This window comes from Lutjanus erythropterus, chromosome 9 (genome assembly GCF_056507025.1).
Source record: "Lutjanus erythropterus isolate fLutEry1 chromosome 9, fLutEry1.hap2, whole genome shotgun sequence".
In the NCBI taxonomy this organism is placed as follows: Eukaryota; Metazoa; Chordata; class Actinopteri; order Lutjaniformes; family Lutjanidae; genus Lutjanus; species Lutjanus erythropterus.
The window spans coordinates 37,871,851-37,897,152 of record NC_139325.1 but is presented as its reverse complement, the minus strand read 5'-3'; the positions used below and the strand labels follow the sequence as shown (position 1 = coordinate 37,897,152).

Sequence of the window (25,302 nt, the reverse complement as noted above, 5' to 3'; positions counted from 1 at the left end):
TATGTTTTTTTATATATTGTTCAGCCCAAATTAGGATAAAATTGATCAAATGAAATAAAATAAACATTTGCTGTATTCAGAGGAGTAAAGAACTGTTTGCTTTTCTCCTGCTGACACATTGTCAGCTGTACGATCACCCTGCAGCTGTATTAATTTTTCTTCCAATGACGGCAGGGAGGGAGGCAGGAGGCCACTATTGTGGAAATTCCTGTGTGGCACTACTCACTTATCATTATAACAACTTTATTTCTGACAGACTAGTAGACTCATGTGCTTCATGGACTTCCTTAGCATGACTGTTGCACATCACCTGCACTTTTTGCAACTTATTATTTCCAGATTACATCAATTTACTGTAGCATTTGCCTCAACTAATGCTTGAAGCACAAAGCAGGAAGTTGCTAGACTTTGAAATTAATTCCATTCAAAGCATCTAAGCTTGTCCTCGCTCTCTTTTTCCAACCACTGCCTTGACAATAACATGGGTCAGCCAGAGGTTACATGTTCAGTCCTATGTGATGGAAGGCAGTGTCACATTATCAAGCATAGCTGACAAGTGCACCATTTGCTTTCTATCACAAACAACTTATAAATTAGGGATGCACAACATGGATTGCTGTCAGCTGATACCAATAATTACTTACTTCTAATGGCCAACACCGATAACATAATAAATTATTTCACAATTTTTATTTTAAAAAGAAGTTCATATAATCTGTAGTAGCACATAGTTGTATGCACACCTGAGGATAAGAAAGGCTCAGATGTCGTGAGCAAAGACTGATAATTAAATATTTCACAGCTCAGACTAAACCAAATAGTAATAAAGTAATAGTAGTAAAGTACATACAGAATCTTCCCAAATAAGATTTTACAAAGCATTTTTCCTAAGAATTCAAAGTAAATGCATTGACATAACATGTCAACTCAGTTGATATCTATCAGCTGTAGAGGTGTAACAGCATATACAGATATATAATTCAAGCATTCATTGCTAAAGACAATTCATGCCATTTTTCCCACATGCTTAGGTTATGGCTGGATACTTTTATTTTATTTTATTAAAAAGGGAAAACAGAAGCAATTTAAATCAAAAGGAAAAAAAGCATTTTAAATGAACAAAAATGTAGTGCACATATATTTATTATTTAATGAAGAACATTTTTTAAGTGGTCATTTTGCTTTGTTTTTTAATATTTTTGATATTTTCTTATATTAACGTGGTATTATTAGCTAAGATTATATCCCTAACTGACTATAATTCCATTATTAGAATAATAAATAATTATATAGATTTCTCATTACCAGATAATAAATTTATCAGCCTCCACATTTATTGCATATTCCTATTATAAATATTATTATTAAAATAAAAATAATCATAATGACCAAGACACCATTCTGCAATATATCACAATACCTGAGACACATTTTAAATCTTTCAACTGGTTTGACTGATGTCCATCATTGGATGGAAATGACATGTCAAACTAGAGCTGCCATTTTCAGCTGGGATCCTAAAATATCATCATTCTGGGAGAAAACTGACCCTTTACCTACATCTGTAGTCTTAAAAATGTGCATAATACTCTACAATGCTAATAGTGATGAGCTGGTTTTTATTCACTCAAAAGCTGCAGTGGAGACTCAGTTCAACACTCAAGGAAGAGAAACGGAAATTAACTGGTTAACTGGTTGTTGTAGTCGTCAGCTATTTAACTGTGTGTACTCTTGGGCTTTACTAGCACACAACCAGACACCTGTGGGTTTACTGTTTTAGACCCAAGAGGAGTCATGATGTGGTAAATGAGTCCTCTATCACTGAGCAACAAAAAACTGTCAAGTTAATTAATCATAAACGTCTTCAGGAGCCGTTTTAAGTCGGTTACAAATTAAGGCATCCCGCAATGGTAACTTAGCTTGCAGCAAACGACAAACCGGCTGAATTAACTTTAGCTTAGCCGGCTAATTAGCTAGCTCTCCAAGTTACCTGTAGAGCTAGCAGGTCAGGAATAGTGTCGCTGCTTTTTGTCAGCGCCTCTGCCCTGAAGACAAAACATGTTCAGGTTTGTCCTAGAGTTTTTTCTTACCTTCACACACACGAGCCAGTCCGTAAAAGTCGACGGTTTGTTTCTCCCCGTTCACACAACAATCACATTTCTCAGCCTCTTGCTTGCTGCCATCGTCCTGTTGTCATGGCACTGACGCTCAGCGGTGAAGCCGGGCGGTTGTGCGCAGGAACGGAAATAGACGGGCCGATGGGAAAATGAGTTTTTGCACTACAGAGTATCTCCCAGCTGCTGCTGTGACTAACTAATAGGGCTGGGTAGTAATGGGTTACATGTAATCAAGATTACAAAATCAGAAAATGCAAAACAGAAATAAAAGGTAACAATAATCAGCCCGGATTATATTTGGAAAAATGTGTAATAGTTATATTGTCAAATATTACTTGTTTACATTTTAATATTACAAATATGATATTTTTAATATACTCCACAGTATATCAAAGTTCTCCTGGGGTAGCCAGTTTTGATAATGTTTTGTGAAATTATGATTTATGATTTGTAGGAGTAATTAGATTTGGCAAACTGTAAAAGTTGAACATGCAAAATGCATTTTATTTGCATTAAAGAGAAAAAAGAGTATTTGTGCGAATTCCTTTTTTTTTTGTTACTATAAAGCGAAATATTTTAAACATTTTACAAACTACAAAAAATGTCATGTAATGATTAATTACTTTATTAATTAAGTAATCTGACCCCACTCTGGGAACTAAGGACTACATTCTACAAAAGTTAATATTTTTGATTAAACATCCTATATTAATTTGTTGCAATCCAAATATATGATGCTAATTCATATGTAAAAAGTAATTAATATGTAAAAATTACACTTTTATTCACTTGTATAAGTGCTGATAAGCAAATAAACAGAGGTGAAATAAGTATTCAGACCTTTTAGGCTACTTAATTGTTGATGCTTTAACGTTGAAGTTGGACAGATTGGACCTAATTTTAACTATTAACTAACTACTAAACGAACTACTAAAGCATAATTTATTAGTTGATTCATATTTCATATTAATAATCTGAACCTGCAAAGTAACTGAAGCTGTGAAATAAATGTAACAGGGTAAAAGTATAATAGTTGCCTCCGAGATGTATTGGAGTAGTCACATAAAGTACTATGAAATGGAAACATCTCATCAAATCAAATCAAAATCATCTAATCAAAACCATGATACTTAATAAAGCCTGTAGTGTCATGTCATGAATCTAATATTGTAACATATTAAAGTGAAATAAAATATAAAACTTGCTAATAAAAAAAAAAAAAAGTAGTCCTTATAGGGACAGTACATGTCAACTTTCTGTGAATTTAGCATTTTGTTATGCATGTAAAGGTACAGTGGTGAATACTTGCTTTTAGGTGGTTTGATATTTAATTATATCTTTTGATCTTGACTTGAAAAAGTAAGGGCTCGTCCGGGATTTGAACCCGGGACCTCTCGCACCCTAAGCGAGAATCATACCCCTAGACCAACGAGCCACATACACATGATATTGGAACCATAGGTTTCAGAGGTAACTGTACAGTACATGCCACGTTGTCTGAATTCCTCTGATCTTCAAAGCAAGTCTTTGCAATTTATGGCCGCTGAGCGCCATCTACTGGCGTCTTCATGTATTGCAGCAGGTTCTATTCCTATCTCCTTATTACCCTGCCGCAGTGGTCTCCTACTAAACTAAATCATCTTTTTCTCAGCACAGGCGGATGATAAGCGAATTTACTCTAAAGTACTGTACTCAAATTTAACGAGAAAAATATATATCACAAAATATGTTATACAAACATGTTTGCACAAAGGAAAATCCCAGTTTGGTATGGGTGCTGTCTGACAGAGGAACTGTCAGTTTTTTTCAGAAATATCTAAGAGAAAATGTGTTTAACACCCATTTTAAAAGGATGGAGGTTTCGACTCCAAATATTACATATCAGCCAGAGACACTCATGATAAATTAGTATAAACAAGTTTCTTTTCTTTAAAACTCAGATGAGATCTATCATTTTTGGAAAAAAAAATGAGGGCTCGTCCGGGATTTGAACCCGGGACCTCTCGCACCCTAAGCGAGAATCATACCCCTAGACCAACGAGCCACATTTTCTTCCTCTTAAAGGGCAGTTCCTGAATTTACAAAATGCCACGTTGGCCAAACTCCTGGATAACTGTTCCCAAACTTCTTTACATGATCTTTCACTGAATGCCATCTGCAGGACGTTTCCGGTACTGCAGTCAAACCATGTACCGAAACTCAAACTGTCTCAACATTGTATGCTGTTTAATATAGTCTGTTGTCCCAACCCTGCAAGATGGCACACAACATCATCTCACCAACTGCTGTGAATAATGGTAAATGCCAACCTTGAGGCATCAAAAATAAGGAGGATTTTGGAATCAAAGCAATGTGTATGGGGTCACACAATTAAGCAATTAAATAAAATATTTGGATTAACCAGATGGTCTGTTTTTGGTTAGCATATTGAATTAAATACATATATTTATGCATATATCTTGTAAGTCTAATGTTGATATTTATCAGTCCTGCTCAGTCATTTACAAATTTGCCAGCACTGTCAAAAAAAACAAAAACAAAACATTTATATTCAGGGTTTGTACAGCTTTTTAAGAGTAAGACTCAAGCACTTTCAAGGTGCCAAAACCAAAAAATTCCAGCCTCTATCATCTCACTTTAATTATTACTATAAATGGAGTTGAAAAAAAAAAAGTACTGTAGAACTCCTTTGTACCCACACCAAGTTTTGATCAGTTGATTGATTTAATGTCTTAATGTAACGAATTTCAGCACCAGGAGGCAAACAAATGCTGATGACGAGATTGTTTCATGTAAAAAAAAATTGTGTTTGATTGTATTGAAAATCAAGCATTTTTCAAGAAGTATATTTGAATTCAAGCACATTCTTAACCTTGTTAAAATTAAGCATTTTCAAAACTTCCAACACTTTGTACCAACCCTGAATATTAACAGGATCAATATTGTTTCTCAGTATAAACCACATAACAAAATCTTTTCACAATATCTTGTAAAATTTCTACGTACTGCACCTTTAAAAAAACATCAAAATACCATCTATTCCAGATATCTGTCCAGTCTGCAACCCAGTCATGGATCACAAAATGGCATTTTATTGCATTTTCAAATCACACCATCAACAAAAAGAGGAAGCCATCTGTTTATAAAAATACAACACACCTGTCAATGCTTTTAGAGATCTCTCCAACGTCAGTGAAACAAAATACATTTCCATATAACGCCCACAAATACAGTATGACATTATTCCCCGTTTTAATGATATATTTATATATATATATCTCTATATTTCGTCTCCCATTTCTTTGACATAAACTCAACGATAAGAAAAGGCAACATGCAGGTGATAGCAGCACAGTTAAAACACAAACAAGGTCAAAGAGAACATTCAACACGAGACGGTGACATTTTAGCTTTGTACCTCCCAAAAAAAATAAACAGATGAAGATTTTAGAGGTAGTGCTCAATTTTTAAACACAGAATGAAAAGGTGATGAAACTGAATCAGTCTTTTGCTGGGTTTTATTGAGCCACAGGCAGCAGTGTGCTTCCTTCAACTTAACTCTGTATTCTTTAGATAGATTGTAACTTTGCTTCTGTTACTTTGGTTGGAGGAGATTTTGCTGTTATATTTCCCACTAGAAGTCATCTTTAGTATGACTTAATACTTTATTTAAACTTAAACACTGGCACGGAGAACACCTGACTGAGTCTGAATGTTTCCAGCGTAAAGGAGCTGCTTCTTCTTCTGTGCTGATGTGATGAAACGAGCACACGAGGGTTTAAAAAACACGTCTGTAAACATGGCTTTTCTGTGCGAGAACGTGTTCCTACATCCACGAATCAAAACTACTGCCACGCCTCTTCATGTACAGGCTGGTTCACCCGTACACAGAACTTAAAGTGCGTTTCATGTTGACACTTTGAATCTTTTTCTTTTTAAACTTTTTAAACGAATTCTGTGTCGGTTACTGCTGCTGTCACCCAGCAACGTATTTTAATTTTTACTAGGAATTACATTTTCTGAGGGTCCTTTATGTGATAAATTACTTTCATGACCCGCAAAAGCTCTAAAATAGCTTGTTTTATGTCTGACACTGATGGCTCAGTTTAGTCTGACCAGGTGGACGTCTAACACCCAGTTCAAATAATTCATCTAACTGAAGCATGCTGGGATAGCTCCAGAGAAAACACGGTGTCCGTCTGTGGGCGCCTGCTTTATGGTAAACAAATATTACCATATCAAAAATAACGCTACGAATAACAATGGTAACAATAATGTGCAAATTATAAAGATGGAGTGAGAGCTGGTGTTCTTTTTATCTCACTTTTGGTTATTCTTTTATAATAAAACAACATCAGAAACGATTCAAATGGACAAAACACACCAGAGACAGGCTGATGCTGCTGTGTGGAGTTTTAAAATAGTTCATTCAGGAGATGTAAAATGTCTTTTAAAAAGGTTTTTACAAGGTGGGGGAGGGCAGCAGGTGTCCAGGATGGTGACCACTCTGGACCAGCGACAGAGGTTTCGGTTGGTGTTAGAGGTCTGACAGGCCCAAGGCTGGAAGGGGAAGGAGAGGAGTGGACTGGGGGGAGGGGAGGGGAGGAGAGGGGAGGTGGAGTTATAGAACCTTCTGGAGGATGGCGTTGGGCACTTCCAGAGTCTCGTCCTTCACCAGGACGATGTCATAAGAGTCCAGATATTTGTCCAGTCGCTCCTCCACCTGCAGAGCGGGACCAGAGGAAAACTGTCAAGAGCGGCTTTAAAGTTCATCTCATGAATCTCAAAGCGGCCACAGCAGCCGTCACCATGGAGATCAAGTGGAAGCAGTTCAATCAGCTTCTTACTGGTACAAGTACAACAACTCTCAAAAAATCTCAGTCCATCAATGCATGTCACCCTCAATTTTCTCTGTTACTGCACATGGCTACTTTTTCATCAGTTCACACGGTCAAATAAATCTGAACTCCCTTTTAAATTAGTAAGTGCCTTGAAAAATCACACTACAACAGTCTATAATATAAAGAGATTGAACAACAGTGTCTTTGTGACCTACCAGTGCCTGTGCAATTCACCTCACGTCTTTAGCTAAGGAACCTGTAACTTACAAACGTAACTTTACAACTTTATTGTCCAACCGAGGCCAGAAAATCAACAGTCAGCTGTACTTTTGTGTAGCCTGCAAACGGCATCCTGATGATGTTATGTCACCGTATCAATGCAGAATCTGCCACGTCTGCATCACGATGCATCTTAGCATCTGCACATCTTATGTACAGTCAGAATGAAGATTTTCATTACATTATGTTTACTAATAACCTCTTAAAATCATGTTAGGACTCAAACTCTTCCTGGGAGTTGCAGAATTTGGCTGTGAAACAAAGATAACATACACAGTGATCAAAATGTACAAAAATGTAGTATAAATTGCAAAAAGGCTGGTCAGCAGCAGCCAGGCTCAACAGAAAATTCATGGTGTCTCAACAGCCTCAAATGACTTCAAACACTGCTATTCAATATTTTGAGTGCAGCTCAAATATCACCTCCCTCCCTGACCTCAGATAGTTCACTATTTCTACAACTGTGACTTTGATTAACTCAATATTAATGGATATTTTCCATATATTTAAGATCCAGGGTCGTGTGTCCTTGCTGTACCTTGTCGTTGAGGAAGCCGATCTTGAGGATGTTCTCCACGTTGGGCACTCCGTCAGCCATGCTGAGGTCCCCCAGTGAGTCGCCCATTAGGATGATGTTGCAGAACTCCTTCAGCTGTTTGAAGTACTCCGTGTTCCGCAGGGCACCATCGTGTTTGTTGTACACATGGATCAGTTCGCCTTTGAAACCCTTCAGGACGCCCTGTGAGCAGAGGAGCAGATCCAACCAACACGGTGAGCCTTAATGTTATTATATGTTTCTGAAGTCGTGAGGCCAAGCTGTAAAACAAGCAGAGGAACAGAGGCACGCAGGACTCACGTTGTCATCGAAGTCCATGAAGTTGGAGACGACCTTGACGTTGGGGTGGTAGACTCCGGCTTGGTGGATGATTTCTTCCAGGACGTCACCCAGGCCAGCAGAGAAGATGAAGACAGGCACATTGTGCTGCTGCAGGCGGTCAAAGAACTGCTCATAGCCTTCCCTGATACCAAGCAGACAGAGAGAGGGACAAGCTGGTGAGAAACATCTGTTATTCTTCTGTTTAAACAAAGCAAACAGGATGTCCACATTGAAATAAGCAGCAAATCCCCATCAAAGTGAGTGGGTGCTTACAGTAATAACATTTAATTATCATTCCAGTGATGATCAGTCATGATCTATACAATTTCAATGGACAGTAAGTGGAAATAAAGGCCTGTTTTATTCCTTTTTTACAACCATTAAATATGGTTGTTAAACAGCAACAGACACATTAATAATTTAGATCCAGTTAACATCCGTGAATCATCACATTACAGACCTGCCAACCAGAGAGAAATGCACCTCGCAGTGTTTTATTCCAAACAAATGTCGCACATGCAGTCAAGTGAAAAACAATGCTGATAATGATTGAGGAAAGACACGCGGCCCAACCTCATTCAGTTGTGGCCTTTCTGAATAAGGGCAACACATCAGCTAAAAACACCCATAATGCCACACACGCATGGGGGAACAGGTACCTGAGTGCAGCATCAGATTCTCTCACCACCTCTGGCAGTTTGTCTTTCTCTATCCGCTGCTCCACGAGTAGTGTGTGAGACTTAAAATACCTGCAAACACATAAACATACACATTTTTATGAAGGTACCCTGCGTTTAGGGATTGTATTCTGCTGGGGTTATACAATCCTTACTGAACTTATACCAGCCCTGGATTAAATGTCCGTTGCAACAATAATTCCTCACTTTTACTTCATGAATAAATTTTGTTTCGCAGTGCTAAGAATGCTTTTAGTCCTGGGAAAGCCTTGGTGTGTGTTTGTGTAGGTTTCTGTGCATGTCTCTTACCACTCCACCATAAACGGGTATTTCTCCTCCATGGTGAGATGAGGGTCGATCTCAATGGGATAATATTTATTCTTCAGCTGCAGCAGCTTCTGTCTGCACTCCTCTGTCACCAGCTTGCAGTTATCAATGATATCTGCACAAAGAGGGCGAATGACAGCGTTATAATATATGATGCAAACATGCAAAAAAAACCAAACCAAAACAAAAAAACACTGAAATTGGCAAATAAAGAATAAACATTAAGAAAAACATTCTCAAAAGACATGGTTAGAAAAATAAACACAAACATGAAAAGAAATGTTGTTTTCTTGTTGTGCTTACTGTGACACGTTGGACAGCGTTTGCCGTTGACAGCGAACTTGCTTAACGTCATGTCGAAATCTGTGATGATCTGTGACAAAGACAAAAACACTTTGTTTACCAGAACCAGAGAAATGCATGAATCAGACGCATCAGAATCTTAGGAGGACCTCAGAAAGAGAAAATCAAAAGTAAACTTGAGGTTCTGTGGCCTGTGAAGTACTGAACCGGCTATGAATGTTTAAAATCAACCATCCAAATAGGTTTTTCAGCTTTTCCAGCATGTGAGAGTCAATACCAGCAGGGGGCACTGCTTCACCAAAACACTGACTGATAGGGTGTCGTCAAGACTTGATGTTCTACCTGTAGTTTGGAAGCTCCTCCTTTGATGAGGCCACAGATGATCTGCTCCACCCTCTCAGGGTCCCTCATGTGGACCGTCGTCTTCTCAAACTGAGGCATCTGGAGGGAGAGAAAGAGAAGGAGAGAGGTTATTATAAACTGATGTTTAAACATTCCTCTGATGTAAACTTGGCCAACAGGGAAACTGCAAAACACAGCGTTACAGATATTACATCAGACTGTTTCACCCCCTGAGCAGATGTTTCAGCTTTAAGAGATTCCTGAAAGACTCTGGTTCTACAACACTTTGACCTGCAGGTTATCTATGGTTAGAGAGCTCTGTTATGAAGAGGAGGATGGGAAAGAAGAGGAGGAGGACTGAGGTTAAAGTATCTACAGTAAGTGTTGAAGGGTAGGAAGACTACATGTCTAACTTGAATTAAAGCCATTTCTCTTTGACGCGGCCTTCAGTGTATTTGAACACACTGTTCCAGACATACACACTCTGCTGGAGGGGGTTCGAGGTCATGAAACAGCTGATGTTTGGAATCTGTCGGTGTTGTATAACAAGATGAATGAACACGCAAACAGCCACAGTAATACCCTGCAGAGAGGAGGTGAACCTCGGCCCTTCTTGTAACTTCATCTCACCACTTGAGCTCTGCCTGACCAAAGCAAAGTGGACACGTCTGTTCTGAGAGTTCTTCGCATTACCCACCAACTTCTATAAGAAATTTTGCAGCAATGAACAAAAGTTTTAACAAAGTTTGCGTCCATAATTCGGGATGATGGTGAGCCTGACATGTTTTTTCTGTTTATTTTTCATTATTGCTATCTAATAGGAGGTTGCTACTGTATGTTCAAGGTCCAGGGTGTAAGGTTTACGGGGATTTATAGACACAATATGGCAATAATGGAATATATTCATATGGACGTTTTCATTTCTCTACAGTAGCCCAGAATGCACAAACTCAACACTGGCTCTAAAGAGGGTCTTTTACATTTTTCTAAAGTTTCGCAGCCACTGTAGTTTCTCCTGCATGTTTGGAAGGGGAGGGTGAGACGAGGCGTTTGTGATCTGCCAGCTCATCCCTAGGTGTTTGAGAACACACTGTTAAGTGCCACAAACAGCAGGATATATATATATATATATATATATGTAAATGTGTGTATATGAATATATCAACATTTAAAAGCTTTCTGATGTAACAACATTGACAATTAGGGTTATAAGACAGGCAATAAATGCACTGTGCATATAGATATACACTGTGCTGATGAAAAGCAAACATACGAATAACTAATACACACAGATACACACACACAGCAAACACACCACCTCCAAAACAAACCCCCCCCCCCATCCAGCACCACCAGTCTTATATAATCAGCATCAGGTTTCACTTATCTGAGCACGCAAGGACCCACAACAACTTCCTATGCTTCATATCTGCTTAGTAAAGACTGTGTGTCAAACAAAGAAAAAAGTCTAATTCTTTGACTGACAGCCTCACATTTCAGGTTTTGAATAGGTTGCCATAGTGACGTCCCACTCAGCCTGTAGTTTAGGAACAAGTATGAAAAGGCAGCAGAGGTTTAGAGGGCGTGTTCCCCTGACGGCAGTGAAACTGAGACCTTCTCTTCTGTTGCGCGTACTGGATATTCTGAAAACATGAAATACTGCTATGCCATCGACAAATAAATATAACCATCCTGTCAACATGCTACATGTGATACTGACAGATGTGCTGCATCACATTCCTGTGCCTTATTTTTTCTCTATTTTGCACATGATCTTCTTAAGCGAGAGCAGGTTACAACACTACAGTCTGGGAAAAGCCTAAATTTCTGGATTAACATTACAGGCATCAAACACCGAGGTCAAAGGTCAAAGCATCTAAACAACAGGAGAGGAAATTCAGGAGGATTTTGTTACCGTTCATACCAAGAATTTTTAGCTCAAAATGTTTTTTTTTTATGGTCGCTATGAAGTAAAAATGGCTACAGGCTGGAGTACACCCAGTTATACACAAACACACTCATGTATACACATACACACAGCTTACCTCGGGTCTGTTGTCTCAGCTAAAACAAGAGTGAGGAAAAGATTGTGTGGCTGCAGAGGGCTTATATATCTACAGCAGCAGGCAGGGAGGGAGGGGGTGTCGCCCAAAATAGATCAGACAACATAACCCCTCCCTCTGTCAGGGAGGCTCAAACGCACATATATACACAAACAGACATACACAGTGACAATTTCAGCTGACCCACGGCAACACACTCAAACACACACAAACACACACACAAACACACACACACACACACACACACACACACACACACACACACACACACACACACACACACACACACGTACAGAATTTAGTATAAATAGGTGCTGAATGGGGCCAGTGGAGGAAAAGTGACATCTGGAATCTAGCCTTGTTCCAGTAATGTGACCTTTGACCTCTTGAAAAAGGAGCCTTTAAAATCAATCAGAGGGTGGACTCACTTCAGCTCTGCCACTGCTGAGCACACACATTTTATCACACAACGCACACCCACCCCACCCCCACCCCGCAAACACACACACACACACACACACACACACACACACACACACACACACACACACACTCAGTACATAGCCCGACAGTGCATGAAAGGTCACGAGGGTCAAGGTTCAGTGTGAGCGTGAGGCAGGCTGTTTGGCCTTACAATGGTCAGTCACACACCACACACACACACACACACACACACACACACACACACACACACACAGCAGCTAATGGACATGCCTCACATTCATGCAAACAAACAGGTAATCTACACATGTTCCTTTCTGCTGAACACACAGATGCACAAACATGTAGAAACAGGCAGCACTAACTGCAGCACTTTTACATTTCTGCTCAAGTCTGAACATGTCCATCTTTTTTACATTATTTACGTTTACATACACACACACACACACACACACACACACACACACACACACACACACACACACACACACACACACACACCAGTATTCAGGTTGAGCAGGTTCTAGTGTTAAAGCTTCTGCTGCCTTGAGGGACAGATGTCAACTCATAACCCTTCTTGTATCAGTTAACCCATATTCCTCTGACGCTTGCTGAGCGAATCCGTTAAATCCATTTTAGGTATTGGTAATGATGATTTAGAAATGTGCATGATGTCATGACTGTGTGAACAAAAGCTCAAAGCTAACAGGACACTTAACAGTTCAGGGCTTAACTGAAAATTGCAGATTAAAAAAGCAGGCAAAACCTGCAAAAACCCATGGACTTCACATTATGATCACATCACTGCTTTTGCAGAAAATAATTTATCAGTTTGCCTTGTGAGTAAATAGAAAGAGAAAGACCTCATTCAATGTGAGGCCAGAGTGTTAACAACATGTTCCCAACAGTGGAAGCAAAAACATATTTTTATCTAGATCTACTCAAATCAAAGAGTTCGTCTTGCTGTGATATATCAGGACAAACATGATAGAAGTGACCAAACAAAAGGTAGAAAATGTTATGTTCTGATGTTCTTTCAACAAAAGGATTTAGGACATTCATTATCAATGTTATTGTTACAATCATTTAGAGTTTACGTCATATCATCTGGCTCACAGATGAATGAGCAATCTGTTAGTCACCAGTAAATTATGTCACTTCAGATGCTATGAGCGCTCTCTTTAAGTCTTAGTCTGTTCACATCTTTCATAAACTGGATGCAGGCTGAGACGATGTGTACCACCAATCAGTGATTGAGATGACAAAAAAATAAAAAAAAATAAAAAGATATTTGTGCAAGATTGACACTTCATCCCAGGCTCTATTTTTGCTGAACTAGACTTAGGTCCCTGTTGTCCTCTCAGCTGTAGGAGTTGTTGATGTTAAGATAACGGAGACTGGAACATGAGACAACCTCGTCCTCTCCTCTGCTGACCAGGACTGCCTCGCATGCCACAACTCCCAAAAAAACTAGGTCGATGCTCTCTGATTACATCTCACCACAATAACAGTAAATGTCCCTGCTGTGCAGCAGGCTCACAGAGACACGACTCCCACAATCATTTCCCTTGGCTTTGGCCCAGTTCGCACATCATACATCTGCATACTTTAACACTAAATGCAATCCACAAAACAAAGATCTCCAAGCACTTCAGTTTGGAAAAATCTAACTCTGAGCAGTAATCAATCAGGATTTAATCAATATCAGAGTTTGATGTACTGTACTGCCACCAGAGGGCTGTGGCTATAAAAACTCCACTGTATTTTAAGCCGTGTCCACTGCACGGTACCATTCAGCTCTTCTTGACGCGAGCTCAGGTAACTTTCTCGATTTTGTTTTCCAGTGCAGACTGGACCCCTTCAATGTAGGCAGGATTCTTTGCCGATCGTCAAAGCAATGCCGCGTAAAATTGGCGCAACCCAAACAGACATTTTTTTTTATTAATGGAAATTTTGTGTTATTATTGGAATTTAAAAGAAGATGACTTTCTTTGGCCTGATTTGGGTTCCAACTATCCTGGTGGCCCACAAGACCTATTCAATTATAGAGGAAACACAGGAACAATGGAGGATATTGAAGGGATGGCTGTTTGTCAAAGAAGGAGATAAACTTTTGAGAAAAGGCTGGAGACAGAAAGACAAAAGACTGCTGAAAAAACAGTTTGGGAAATCCTGCATCTGAAAGCACATGACTCTGGTTGTTCTGTGTCGCCTGAGTGCCAATTTTAGTGACGCTGATCACTTAGAACCTGCAATATATCAATATCAAAATCAGCCCAGAGAAACATTTGTGCTTTAATTTTGAACCCTGACTTCTATCTATCAGCAGCTTGTCAAGAAGTACTTCATGTAGTATTTACTTTTTGCAATGTTTCTTCTGCAAACAAAACCAAAAGGCCAAATCTAATCTTGTCTAATTCACAGTGGTGACACACTTCACCTTTCACCTCAGCATGTGAGTGACGGAAAAAGTCTAGCACGCCGTAGTCTGTCACATGAATGTAAACGCACAACCAATCCATGTAATGGCTTCACCTTAATGTTGTCACATGTCACATTAGTGTTTTATTTAGTGATCTAATTATTGCCTGCACGGAGAGTGCTGTCATGATAATAGTAGCAGCGTTTTACTGAGCTGACAGAAGCTAAGAAATTTTTGAAAGCTTTACTTCAGTTCTTATTTGAATACTACTTTGCATGTTGCTGCAAAACACACACGCACAGAAAATGACTGTTATCAGCTGTCAAACTGCCTGTTCAGCCTTCTCCCAGCATTATTTTGAAATCCCTTCCAGCATTCCTCAGAACCCCCCCCAATCTACACGGGTCTGAGCAAAGATTACGCAAAGCTAGGACCCAGCCTTGGTCTGTTGGGGTCAGAGGTCATCAAGGACAAAGTGCAGGGACCTGCTGAGTGAACCCCCCCCCCCCCCCCACACACACACACACACACCCCTCAACAGGTGACAGCTCAACCTGAGAGATACTGATCCCAGAACTGTTGTTTTAATGAGATTCACGGTCACACTAATAGTACTGCATATTCCTTGTCTGTCCCCTCTGCCACTGCAGCACATAACAAACTGTCTTACTGACTGTGACATTAAGGCCCTTCGTCAGTTTCCTGTGGCCCCACTATCGCTGAGAACTGCTCTGGTTGTCATGGTGACAGCCATCTGTTTCTACTGATAAAGCAGCAATGGCCACTGGACCTCTGGTGGAGTTCGGGTTCTTCCTCACCAGGAAACTTTGCCCTCTGGTTCATTTTCGTCACTTTGCTAATGACCACCTCTCAAGATCCAGGAGGTTCAAACACTGAGGCTCATTCTACAGTGGTTTGGTAATTCAAGGAGAAAGCTTTAGTTCAAAAACCCTTTTGGAAACACATGATATGAACCCCAAAATGTGTGCAGACATCCTTCTGATCATATTATAGAACCGAATGTACACTGTCCTAGAGATACACTAGAAATCAAGGAAACTACAATTTCTTTGTCAAATTCAGCTCAAGATTTGTGGATAATAAAAACAGCTGTTCGATTGAAGAATAAACAATATTTTCTGAATGTCAGTACACCTCAACTGTAAAAAAAACTGAAGATGCAAACCAATCATTCAATACGGCTGGAAGCCAACGATGTAACACTGCAACTACTACAAATTCTGTATTTTTTCAACTTATTAATTTTACAGAAATTTTACATTAATTATGGAAACATCCATAAGACCAGGTTCTCAAGGACTCTTCCATCATTTGAAATGTTCAGGATTAAATTTAATTTAAGTACTTTGAGTATATTCAAATTATTATTCAACAGTACAAAATGCAAATATTTTACAAGAATATTCAAAAGAAATTCCATTTTATTGCCTACATTTAAATTATATATTTTAAATTATATTACTTTTGTCTTCCATTTCTCTTTATTTTTTACCATATTACATTTACCCTGTGTACTGTTGGCTTGTTGCATGAATTGTTCTATTGAGAAGGAGGCCGTTCCTCTTGTGTTATTTCACGATGACCCCTAAAGATTTCTGTTTTTGTTGTAATATCACATGATCAAGTGGCACTTTTTTCAATAAAGACAGAATAAAACTTATTTGTTGTCTGCATGGACCACTCCTTCATTCCTCATTTGATCTGTTGTATCATCAGATATCATCTACAAAACTATTTGATTCTTTCTATGACTTGCAAAGGGTTTTAAATTCTGCTCCTAATTTCAAATAGTTCACAGCAATACAAAGCAATCTAAAAAATATAGTTGTATTGCTTTAGCCTTATTGTGTTTGTCCCTTTGCACAAATATACATCGAAGAGTGCTGATTTCTGGAATTCAGAGACATACAAAATCCCTCGTTTTCCAACAGAAACCCCTGACTTGCAGTTCAAGTGTAGCTCTGTTCTGCCCTCCAGAGGTCAACAGGATGAAACACACTCTGGCAAGTTTCTTCTTCTCATAACGCAGCTAAAACATGTTTCTCACAGCAGATTTTTCAGCTCGATCTCTCAGGAAAAACACAACATTAAAAATAGTTCCAGGGTCCTGGCATCGTCTATGATAGTTCACTGTCAGGGTTTACTGGGACACTTGGTGGGACTGAGTCATACGTGTTATGAGTCACAGGTCTGGACTTCAGACCAGTCAATTTAGGTTCACACAACACCATGTTTTATTTACTTTAGAGATTTCTACTTGTTTAAATAATTTTTATAAAGTAAAAATACTGACTGAGGTTTAAACTGTCATCTAAATTGATAATGAGGTGAGACGGATCAGGGTCTGTCTGTCTGAGCTCAGCGGATGTTCATTCATTCTGAACTGAACCTCATTAACAGCTTCATTATGGGCCTTGGACACATGATGAATGTGATGGACTCGGTGGTTATTTTTAACCACTTCAACACTGAATAACAAATCAGTTAATCAGTCAATGGCAATAAGGAACAGAACTACTCAGAGAAAAATTCAGTTGATCATTACTGGACAGTAACAAGACAGTGAAGTCAACGTCTCCTCCGGGGATGGTACTGAGAACCAGTACTGACTTGGGTTTATGGGGGCTGGTGACGCAAATCTACCAGCCATTTGTAAAATATACCAACTTTTGGCTGGCAGCTGGTGCTAATTTGGTGCCTTGCCATTAAAGGTTCCTGACTGGTCAGTACAGAAATATCAATAAGCTCCCTGACACCGATACTGCTGTCTCTATTCATGTAATTTTCCATAAACAGCTGACAGAGCAAAATGTTCAAAAGTGTGGTGTCACTTTACTAAACTGAAAGAAAATGCAGCTAAATAATGACTCAGGAAACAATTTAACTTTATGCAAAAAAGTAATAAAATAACAGTTGAATCTTTTCACATCTTGTCTTGTCATGGCTTTATTTTTTGCACTAAATTATAGCCAGAAGTATCAATAAGACTATTGACAAAAATCATCCCTAGTCTCCTAAATGGTGCAGAAAAATAATCTACAGTGTCAGCTTGTGCCAGACAGACAGCGCGGAGCTACTTTGACTAATATGACCCTGACACAGTAAAGGATTCAGTTTATGACTAATATACATGTTGGACATGACGAACATTGAGTTTTGTCTATCTACAGGCCGTCTAATCATAGTTACAGAGGACATTCAGAGCACGACTGTGTTCAACAGTAAGTACTCGAAGCTGAACATCTATCTACACTCAGACTTCAACAACACCAGGAATCACAATGAGAACCATTTTCAGCATTTGGTAAAAAACAAACGGTTGAAATCTGTTTACTCGCGACAACTCATTTTTCAATCCCCAACAAGACACAAGTTTGAAGCAAGACACCAAGCAGCTTTTGAGCACATTAGGTACAAATATTGACCTCCTGTACTACACAGATAGATGCAGAGGACAAAACTAAATCTTGTCCAAAATATAAGCATATAAGCATAATTGCTGGAGTCTGTCATTAATCATAACATCAGTGGAATCGTGTCTACGTGAGCAAGACACTGAACCTCAAACTGCTCCTGATGTACGCACAAGAAAGGAAAAGCTGATCTGGACAAAAGCATCTGCCAAATGAATGGAACGATAAAGGATAAATTTGGACTTAAGGAGATTTACAGGACGTGTACTGTTTTTATTCTTTTGATATTTGTCTAATAACGTCACTTGCATCCAGAGCTGCGACAATTAATCGACTATCAAACTAATCGCCAACTATTTTAATAATGGCAGTAAACCAAATATATTTGTGTTTTAGACAAAACAAGATATTTGAGGACGTAATTCTGGACTTTGAAAAACAATGATCAACATTTTTCACCATTTTCTGACTTTTTAATGGATCAAACCACTAATCAATCAATTGAGAAAATAATAAATACATTAATAAATAATGAAAATAATTGTTAGCTGCAGCCTTTACATCATATTAAAAAACAACCAAACTACAAGAGCAACAACCAGAGGAGAGATTAAATAGTTTGGGCCAGATTACTTTTATTTGTTAGAGCCTCCAAATATTGGAAGAACTTTCTGCCACATTAGATCCTGATTTATTAGAAATCAAACTTGTGACATTAGACCTGTGAGGTGCTCTCATGTTTGTTGTCTCGTCTGTCATTATTATGCAAAATCACCATATTTGTCGATTGCTGTTGTTGAATCTGTGTCATGAGAACCGTCCGTCTCTCTCTTCTCTGCAGGGGACACTTTGTTTGTATCTGCATATTTTTCACTGCTGTTATCGTTGATTTTATTTTCAATGCTTTTACTCTGTTTATGTCCATGCTTTCGATTATTACCTGCCTGAGGACTGCAGATTAAAAAATATACATTTATATATATATCAGGCTCTCTGGCTACCTCTAGCACATTTTCAGAAATGTTAGTAATATGCACTGTCCCTGTCAAAAAATAAATAAATTAATAAACCAAACAATATCCAACATATCAGCCTTTCCTCTTTTGTTGTCGTAGTGATGATTTCAGATTTGGTTCAGTCAGAGCTGTGAAATGTTCACTAAATCAGATTTAATTTATTATCAATACCATGGACACAATTTTAAGTTTCTGCATTTTCAAAAACCTAACTAGGCTGACTTTTGATATCATAGTTTTATACTATGAAATAAAAACCACGCATGATTTTTGTCTTCTGTTTCTCACCAGCAATTATTTCATTTTCTTGCTATGATGATTTTAGGGTTAAATAATCCTTTGTGTCATCTGTCATCAAGGTGTAACTCCTTAGTACTGCATATTTTTATTGTTTCATCAGTAGGTTGCTGCAGTTGAAAGTGAGGAAACAGACAAACATGTAACAACTAACAGCAACTAGTGAACAAAGTCAAGCTGGAAACAAACAGGCCTGCTGTACACAGAAAACACTGTGGGTTTTGGGAATGAAGAAAAGAATGTGCTCTGTTTTTCTGCGATGCCCAAGTATTTCTGAAATGACTCAGATGGGTTTTAAGTTGAAGCCACAACACTCACACTCAGCAGAGGAATGTCCATATTAAAATTCAACACAGGACAGAAAACGAGATCATGTGGTTCTGGACTCCTTGGGGTTTACAACGGATGTTTGTGCTTCTGTTGCGTCGGCCTTCATCAAAAGCAGATGGTCACAAGTTTCTATGCTGAAGGTTGTGACAGGAATCTAGCCAACTGTTCCTGTCCTGAAGCCGCAGCGGCTACTACATCTCAGACCTAATTATCCAGTTTCGTTCTTTAACCAGACAAGTGGGTTTGCAGAAAAGCAGAGTAAACAAAAGGAAGCCTGATGGCCATGCAGCTTGGTGGCTGTTTCATTTTAGTTATAAGGCGTGTTACTCTAACCTGGCCGCTATTGGTACAAATGTAATTGAGCTAGCAGCTGTTAACTTATCCTTTGTGGGAATTTAGACATTTTAATGTCTGGGCTTGCCTCTCCACATGAAAAAGTTCCCCCCCAAACATGTTTCACCCGAAACTATTTTGAAGGGGCACTGTTGCTGCATCAGTGGCTGAAAGTCTTTTCCCTGAATGTCTGTTTCCATGGACGTATTTTTAAGCACAGTTTGAGGTATCGCATGAGGAAAGGTTGCTGGAAACAGCAAAATTAGAAGAAAAAATTTACTTCTTCACTGTACAAAAAAAGTTTTTACACTTACTTAAGGTGTTTTTTTCTTTTACCAAGGATAATAAAGTTAGTGCTCTTATCCGGAGATGGAAACACTTTCCAAATTAATTGTGACATAGCAAACAATTAACTCAAATGACTGATCAGGTGTTTCCACTCTTGGCTCGATACATCTACTCCACACAGATCTGACATAACCCTCCTCACATTAATACATGAAACTACCAGAAATGTCAGACTTCCATTGCATTTTCTTTTCTCTTTAAATGAACATCATCTTGTTGCATCCTCTCCTTTTGCAATGGTATAATGTTTTTTTTGACCAGAGAATTGGTGCAACATCCTCGAAGAATCAACTCCTAATAATTGCCAATTAGCTCAAAATTCAGTTAAAATTTGTGACACATTTGAATCGAAACCTGGCTACAGTATTGTTCTATTTCATAGTTTAACACAAAGGCCCTCTTCTTGGCAGCATTAACTGAAAATAGACTAAATATGCTCAATAAAATTGCATCTAAATTGGCGGAACAGGAAGCTCTGGTTGGCTGAAACCAGCCTCCCTCTGACTTTTCTGCTCTGTTAATTAAACTAAACCACATCAGCAGGGAAAGAACAAGAAGCAGACATCTGAGGAGCTTCCTTTGATCGTCTCCTGCTCACTCTGTTGTAAATGTGGACGTCAGCTGATGGAACTGGGCTGCTCACCGTTAGAACAAATACTGAGGCAGACACTATTAGAAATCAGCTACCATGTGCATCACAAGGTGCAGTTTCACGTCTCATCTCTGACCCTCCCATTCAAAGATCAGAGGGTTTGGCCTCTCATTCTCGGCAGGTTACTTTCACAACTTTTATTTCACAAACTGGTGGTTAAAGGTCTCAGTTCCTGAATCAACAATAATGCAAACAACCAGATGTAAGAACCACGGTAACAGGTCACGATAACGTTAAACTTGTAATAATGGACTGGAAAGCTGAAAGAAGAAATAAGGTTTTATTTTACTTATTTCAATAAGAGATTATTGGGGAAGTGAGTCACTGACAACTACATACACCTGACTGTCAAATCGACAAGTTTTCAGACTGTTGCAACTAAGACATCTGCAATAAAAGTTTGTTTAAAGTGACACAATAAGAGGATGTTACCTGCCAAGCAACGACAATGAAGTTTGTCTCAACGTGATCAACTGTTTCTACTGAAAATGATGAAATGTGAAAAGTCACAGTTGACTTTGAGGAGGTTCTTCGGAGATAAATGAGGTTGTGTGTGTTTGAGTTTCTGTGTGGGTAGACATACAAATCTGTACCTGTATAGGTGGAGCCAAATAACTCAGACATGAATCATATAGATTTGGTTGGGACACAATGTATAGGAACGCCTTCTAACACCCGCAAGAGTCTAAACACCTGCTGTAAGCCCAGGTTAAAAAAAACACACATATTAGAAACTATATCATGAGAGAAAATATAAGCAAATGGGTAAATATAAGGTACTAAAACAACTGCCTTTCTGGAGTCTTTATAAATTATTCAAAAAGTATAATTGTAACCAAAAAAGTTCACAAAAGTCTTAAGAAAAATGCAAATGTAATCTGTCGTGTGTGCACAGATTTGAGGAGTTTTCTTATAAATGTTAGAAAATGGTTTAAAATATTGATCGGAGTCTTGTTCTGTCGACAGTTCAAAGATATTCAGTTTACTGTCAGACAGGAGTAAAGAAACCTGAAAAGATTCAACATTTAAGAAGCTGGAATCAGAGAATTTGGACATTTTTTTCTTAACAAAGACCGCTAAACCAGATCAATACATTATCAAAATAGTTGACAATTAATTGAATAATCATTAAATAATCTACTGATTGTTGCAGCTCTAACAGAAATGTTACTATAATAAAAAAAAAAAAAACAGAACTAAACCACTCTAAAAACAAAAATGACAGGTGCCATACACTCAACTACAACGAGACTTGTGGTAGGTTTTTTGCCTCCTTTCTTTTAAACAGTACTGTACATGAATGACAGAAATCTTAACAAATGTTCCCTGTTTTTCTTGTCTGCAGTTTGTGAGAAATGTCTATTCTTGTGCCCAAACCTGATTCCTGTCGGACAGGTTAGAAAGCTGGACTGAGTGCATTGTATGTGCTGCTGCAGATTGCATAATCTGCATGCTGCTTGTTCAGCCACAGACAACAACACGAAGCTGTTTCCATGTCAGTGACAGAGCTGCAGAGAGCATCACCGACACAGACGCTCAGCAGCCAAAGCTTTCAGGTCTCAGACAGAGAAGCTGCTGCTCGTTCTGTTGGACAGGAGCGAGCTGATGACCTCTAAAAACACACAGCTGCTGTTTTAGGAAACAGTCGCGGCTGCGCAGAGCATGGAGCAGCTCCACTGCTGTCAAGATACCAAGGACATCGTGTCGCATTCCTGGACATGATTTTTCAGAATAAAGGCACACATGTGTCGCAATGGCTTATGGGTGTTATGTATATTAAAACACAACAATAATAATGCATTTAATGCCTTACTTGATCTCTCTAAGTACATTTTTTAAATATGTGTTTGTTCCTGATTAATTAACCTATACTAATTTGTTCATTTAATACCACAGAATGGTGACTACAGACAACCAGGGACTACGGATGAAAACTAGCCTTTTGGTTGCTTCTGGTATATTTACAGTAATGTTTATTAGTATGCACTATCCCCTGGGGAGAATAATAAACAGTCAGAAGAAGGCAGCTGCATCAAAGCCAAACTAGCACATCTTGAAATAAAATCTATCTTATCTGTAATCACATAAAAAAAAATCATATAATCATAAAAATGCTCAATACTTGATCCAGTAATTGTTTAGGTTGACACTTAATACAACGTTAAAATGTTGGGGGTTGATTTAGGAGTTTGTATGCGTTGCTTTCATTTCTTGACGTGTTTCCATGGGTCAATCAGAAACAATGTCAGCTTAAAGTCATCATTCTATCAACATTTTATTGTGCCATAAAGTATGGACATTTTCAGTGTGAACATTTAATCAATATCTCACTCACATGCAAATATTAAAAGGAATATCAGTTAAGTTTTGTGATAACGTGTGTATTAGTCTAAATTTTGACAATAAGATATTCATTTTTACTATAGATATATCATATATCAATTTTAATATTGTTCATCTGTCTCCTTTATTACAAATAATCATATCGGCCCCCAAAAAAACACATCAGTCTACCCCTACATGAAATGTAGTCCAAGTTTGCCAAATGCCCCTGAATACATCACTACTAATATATAATTCACCTGCTATAATGTGTTTGGTGAGGCAAAGACATATTTTCAGCCCGGAGGCCACTAAAGAACTAATCTATTCTATTCTACTAATTAAGTTGTTCTCAGCCATAGATGGTGATTTTTCTACTTACTGCTCATTCGACTGTCAAAGGGTGAGTGCTTTTATTTTGAAGGTGCAGTCCCCCCACTTCCTATTTCTTATCTGCCTATGGTGCTGATCTTGACGCAGCTAGAGTGTCTGTTTTTACTACTCACCATCTCTATGATCCTGGTTTTCTTGCCCGCTCGCTTCTTCTTGGCGACAATGTACTGGGCCAGAACTACGCCGCCGAACAGGGCGCAGACGCTTGCGCTGGCCGCGGCACCGACCTTCACCACGGCCGTCCTGTCCATGACGGCCCGCTGCTCCTCCACCGATCAACCGCCGCCCGGAGAGTCCCGTCCTGCTGGTGCAAACACGCAGCCAAAGATCCTCTATACTATCTTAACCACTCACTCTGTAGAAGTTTCATTTTTGGCGGCCAGCAAGGATGAAAATAACGCCAGAATATGATGAAGAAATTATACTTTCAGCGTAAAAATGACTAAAAAGGACAGTTTACATTTAGATTTTAACCATAGTTTCTTAAAACCATTAAGTTAAGCAAACGGCAGATAAACTGGAGCTTTATTTGTACGTTATTTAGCAACAACACGTGAGCTAGCAAACTTGTCAGGTAGGCTAACATTAATGTCCGGGTCTTTCTGAACGTATATTTAAACTAAACTCACCTTGTTATCCGCGTATGAGCTCTATTAGTGTATCCAAAGTTTAAAAAAATAAAATTAAAAGGGGGCCCTTTCGACGTCAGAAACTTCCCGTTCAGTTCGTCGTTTCCCCCTCTTATCTTTGGAAACTTCAAAATAAAAGACTTCCGTCCACACAGGAAACACCAAAAAATGTTATTATCTGAATGGATGTGTGTAATATACGTAAGTCTGTATGTTCAACATTACCAATTCTGCTACAGGAACTAATGCACAGTATAAATCATGACAACTTTAAACTTGAGATGATAATAATTACCGACCGAGAATGTCGGTCTTTGCCACACTGCTTTTTCCAAAGGTTTGCTTTTTCTATACTTTGCGAAAAATCTGCAAGGTTGCTTAAAGCACAAAGAAATACATTTGAAGAGGTGCCATACCACTAGTTGATTTTAATTACTCTCCTCACTCTCTGACTGACAATGTGTTAATCAGTCAGTTGCAGTCCTGTTTGACCTGAACGAAAATCATCAAATTTTGGTTTTTAATTTCTTCGAATCCATTAGAACGTGAATGCAACACTGTTAAATTGGCAACATATTCTGTTTTTTCGGCTGTCCCGCAGTCACGTGAACGCAAAATGAGACCAAAATGGAGAAGTTATATGTATGACAGTTTGCACCCCGTGCTGTAGATTGAGAACCGACTGAAGCATCTTTTCAATAGACGATCTTTGTCAACCGTTATCAGTTCGTTCTTTGCCCCTGACATCACTTTTCAGGCCTTTCCGGGGGTGAATACGTGAAAATCCTCAAACATTTAGCACATTACCATCACATCATATATACATACATATATTAAGACAGGAGAGAATAAATGCTGC

General features: G+C 38.7%; 2 protein-coding genes and 2 non-coding genes across 7 annotated transcripts in view; all 4 read right to left on the bottom strand.

Moving 5' to 3' along the window:
* bbs9 (Bardet-Biedl syndrome 9) overlaps positions 1-2,215 on the bottom strand; it is a 210,753-nt gene extending 208,538 nt beyond the window's left edge. For both annotated transcript variants that reach the window (XM_084727530.1, XM_084727531.1), the window contains exon 1: positions 2,091-2,215. The gene's annotated coding sequence lies outside the window, so the exon portion shown is untranslated. The remainder of the gene's footprint in view (positions 1-2,090) is intronic.
* A 1,265-nt stretch (positions 2,216-3,480) lies between these two features.
* trnap-agg (transfer RNA proline (anticodon AGG)) lies at positions 3,481-3,552 on the bottom strand. Its single transcript has one exon. It is a non-coding gene; the product is annotated as a tRNA-Pro (tRNA).
* A 537-nt stretch (positions 3,553-4,089) lies between these two features.
* Positions 4,090-4,161, bottom strand: trnap-agg (transfer RNA proline (anticodon AGG)). The gene has a single exon. It is a non-coding gene; the product is annotated as a tRNA-Pro (tRNA).
* Positions 4,162-5,156: 995 nt separating this feature from the next.
* On the bottom strand, positions 5,157-24,514 carry nt5c3a (5'-nucleotidase, cytosolic IIIA). 3 transcript variants are annotated; one of them, XM_084727526.1, is made up of 9 exons: positions 24,444-24,514; positions 23,928-24,118; positions 9,764-9,862; positions 9,422-9,491; positions 9,101-9,233; positions 8,774-8,863; positions 8,094-8,256; positions 7,776-7,976; positions 5,157-6,840 (listed from the first exon to the last, which is right to left on the bottom strand). In XM_084727526.1, the coding sequence occupies exons 2-9, from the start codon at positions 24,063-24,065 to the stop codon at positions 6,739-6,741; spliced, it is 996 nt and encodes a 331-aa protein (XP_084583652.1). In that variant the 5' UTR covers positions 24,066-24,118; positions 24,444-24,514; the 3' UTR covers positions 5,157-6,738. The 3 variants fall into 3 exon arrangements, with proteins under 3 accessions (XP_084583652.1, XP_084583653.1, XP_084583654.1); XM_084727527.1 differs by having other exon boundaries at positions 23,928-24,115; positions 24,444-24,511; XM_084727528.1 differs by lacking the exons at positions 23,928-24,118; positions 24,444-24,514 and adding an exon at positions 11,809-11,925.
* Between the last annotated feature and the right edge of the window lie 788 nt (positions 24,515-25,302).